The sequence below is a fragment of the Bufo gargarizans genome, unplaced genomic scaffold (assembly GCF_014858855.1).
Source record: "Bufo gargarizans isolate SCDJY-AF-19 unplaced genomic scaffold, ASM1485885v1 original_scaffold_1954_pilon, whole genome shotgun sequence".
NCBI classification, from domain to species: Eukaryota; Metazoa; Chordata; class Amphibia; order Anura; family Bufonidae; genus Bufo; species Bufo gargarizans.
The window spans coordinates 80,901-83,859 of record NW_025334581.1 but is presented as its reverse complement, the minus strand read 5'-3'; the positions used below and the strand labels follow the sequence as shown (position 1 = coordinate 83,859).

Below are 2,959 nucleotides of genomic sequence, written 5' to 3'. Positions count from 1 at the left end.
TCCTCACCCGCCTTTGTCTAAGAGCGACCTCTGATTGATTCTAAACGCTGACTTAACATTGACTATCACTCCCATCATCAGTCATCTGCAATCCGGATAAACACCCAGATCGTGGCAGCAAAACAAGGACGAATCGATAGAAGGTGTTATTGACGGTGTGCGAGAGCCAATCTCCAGCCACGTCCCTCCATATCCCTGGTAACATCTGCCCCCTCCTATCTGCAGTGCACATCTCAGAAAAAAAAAGGGGGGATTGCAGGAAGACCACGGAGCCGGACGGCGGGAGCAGCATCTGAATGAAGGAGTCCTCCTCCGAGACCCTTCCTCATCCACCTTCAGAAGACCCTGCAGAGGAAGAGCTTCATTTGAATGGATTTCTGAGGGCCAAGACAACAACTGACTGCAGAGCCCAAAATACAGACTGACTCCCCATTATTTAGAGCTACCTGCCCCCCCCCCCCCCCCCCATTGGTGCCCATTAGGGGGCAATACTGCCTGTGTCCTGCAATGCAGGCAACAAAGACCTGTCAATCTCATTCCTCAGCCTGATGCAATTTATCAGCCTCTAGCGGATTGGAAATTATTGGGTTTGTCGTGCTCCTCAGAGGCTCCTTGGCCTTCTCCCCGCCCTCGTCTCGCTTGTGAAGATCTCTGCCAGCATGGGCACTGTCTTGTCCCTGTCACCAGGCTCTCGGAAAGCCAGCCTGTACGATGACGGCTCAGGATCCCTTGCACATTATACAAGCGTCAGCAAGAGCAGCGGGCAGAAGCCAGACAAGACACTGAAACGACACTCCATGTTCATCCCCGCTCTTACCTGGAAGAGGCTGGTGGCCACCACCAGGAAGAAGACGTCCAGAAAGGGAACGGCTAACAGCAATTACCAGAAGGATGTTGCCCATTTAAACCATGAGAATGTGAAAAAATCTTTGTCCTGTGCCAATCTCGCCACCTATGACAGTCAACCTCTGGCACCTCTTAGCTCCAAGCAGATATCTTCCATCAAGAAGGTCTCCAGCACCACCGGTGGTGGCGGTTCTCCAAAGAGGGTCATAGTCCAAGCCTCCACTGGGGAACTACTGAAATGCCTTGGAGAATTCCTCTGCAGGAGATGCTACCGACTGAAACACTTGTCCCCTACAGACCCTATCCTATGGCTACGTAGCGTGGACCGCTCCTTGCTTCTCCAGGGATGGCAAGACCAGGCCTTTGTCACCCCGGCCAACGTGGTTTTTGTCTACTTGCTCTGCAGGGATGTCATTGATGGGGACTCTGTGGCCACAGAGCATGACTTGCAAGCTACTCTCTTGACCTGCCTGTATCTATCCTACTCTTACATGGGCAATGAGATCTCCTACCCCCTCAAGCCTTTCTTGGTGGAAGCGGGCAAAGATGCCTTCTGGGACCGGTGTCTTTGCATCATTGATGCCATGAGTGCCAAGATGTTGAGAATTAATGCTGACCCACACTATTTCACCCAGGTGTTCGCTGACCTAAAAAACGAGGGCAATCGTGACGAATTCTCTAGAGTACTCGATCGGTGACTGTCCAAGGGTCAGGACTGAAATCTACCATAACTGGCCAACAACAACGATCCAGTAGCCAAAAAAAAAAATAATCTAAAAGACAAAATGGGACCACATTCACCCTTTTGTGCACTGTGTACGTTGAGGGGTGGTGGCAAATTCGAGGCAGCGAGACTACTGACCAACGTGCATCTTTCTTTTTAGGCCAACAAGTGCCTCGCACTCACATCACCTCTTGTCCCTTTCAAGAACCGATGCGTTGCTTTTCCTCACACGTACACATGGGCAGCGGATGCTCACGCTCATCCCAAAGCAATCACCAGACTCTTGCCTCTCTTACAATTACGTACAATCCATGAAGAAGAAGAGACGCTCAATGGATTCCACCTTTCTGCCCTCTCCACCATCCCTCGAGGGTGCTTCCTGGATGTATATTTGCAGTGATATAAGTAGGCCTGGCCTCTTATGGCTGATGGGTCCATGTTCTGGAGATAGGTAATGGTGGACGGTGCCGCCCTCTTGTGAATCCCTCCATAAATGTGACACTTTTGATGGGTCTGACGTAGCTTTCTGTTGTCATAGTTTGCAGCTCATGTGGAAACCTTCTCAATATTTCTCCAAAAACTTCACTATCTGAGACTAATAGAATTTTGCTGGTGGTTTTAGCTTATGTTGACCACTTGGCCATGATGTTGTCTCGTAGTCATGGCCCCGATCACTTTGTCATTGATTTATTTCCAGGACTCGGGGGTTCACTTATTTTGTAGAGATTTACAATATTGTGCCAGACGACTATCAGTCATAGTAGAACATCACAGGGACAGCCATGATTGTAGCGGTGAATGCTTGTGATTTTATTTTTGGGGAGGGGGGGTCTCGTAAGATCAGGGTGACCCCTAATATCTAGCACCTCGGGCTCAGTTGCTGTTGACTGATCTTCAGGATTAGTCCTAGTCATTTAGCATTAACCCACTGATCTGGTTTTAAGTTAATGATGCGTTTCGAGTCCATGACATCTCCTTCCTTTGAGGTTTTTGCTGCGTTTCACAGAGCTGACCCCTGATTAAAAAAAAAAAATTTGAGGTCTGCGCGGGGCTAGTCATGGATCACACTGTTTACATGGGGTTCTGCATACATGTAACATGGAGTCTGTACATGTTGCAGTTTATTTGATACATTGTTGCACACAATGGGGAGGGGTGATATTTTTTTTTACAGTGTTATGGATACAGTGTTATGTTTCTAGGCTATGCTTGGATCTGATGATGGGGTGCGGCGGTCTCCCCAGCAATGCCGCAGTGCCCCCCCCTCCACCTATGCACATTAGATGTGATAGCGTAACATTGCAGCATCAGATTTTATGCAGTTTGTCATCTTTTGTAGGTAATGGGGGGGGGGGGGCTGCTTGTTGCTTTTCACTGAATACTTTAGGT

At 48.9% G+C, this 2,959-nt stretch overlaps 1 protein-coding gene across 1 annotated transcript; it reads left to right on the top strand.

The window, feature by feature from the left end:
- Positions 1-659: 659 nt before the first annotated feature.
- LOC122923811 (cyclin-dependent kinase 5 activator 1-like) lies at positions 660-1,544 on the top strand. Its single transcript, XM_044274657.1, has one exon. The coding sequence runs from the start codon at positions 660-662 to the stop codon at positions 1,542-1,544; it is 885 nt and encodes a 294-aa protein (XP_044130592.1).
- The last annotated feature ends 1,415 nt before the right edge of the window (positions 1,545-2,959 follow it).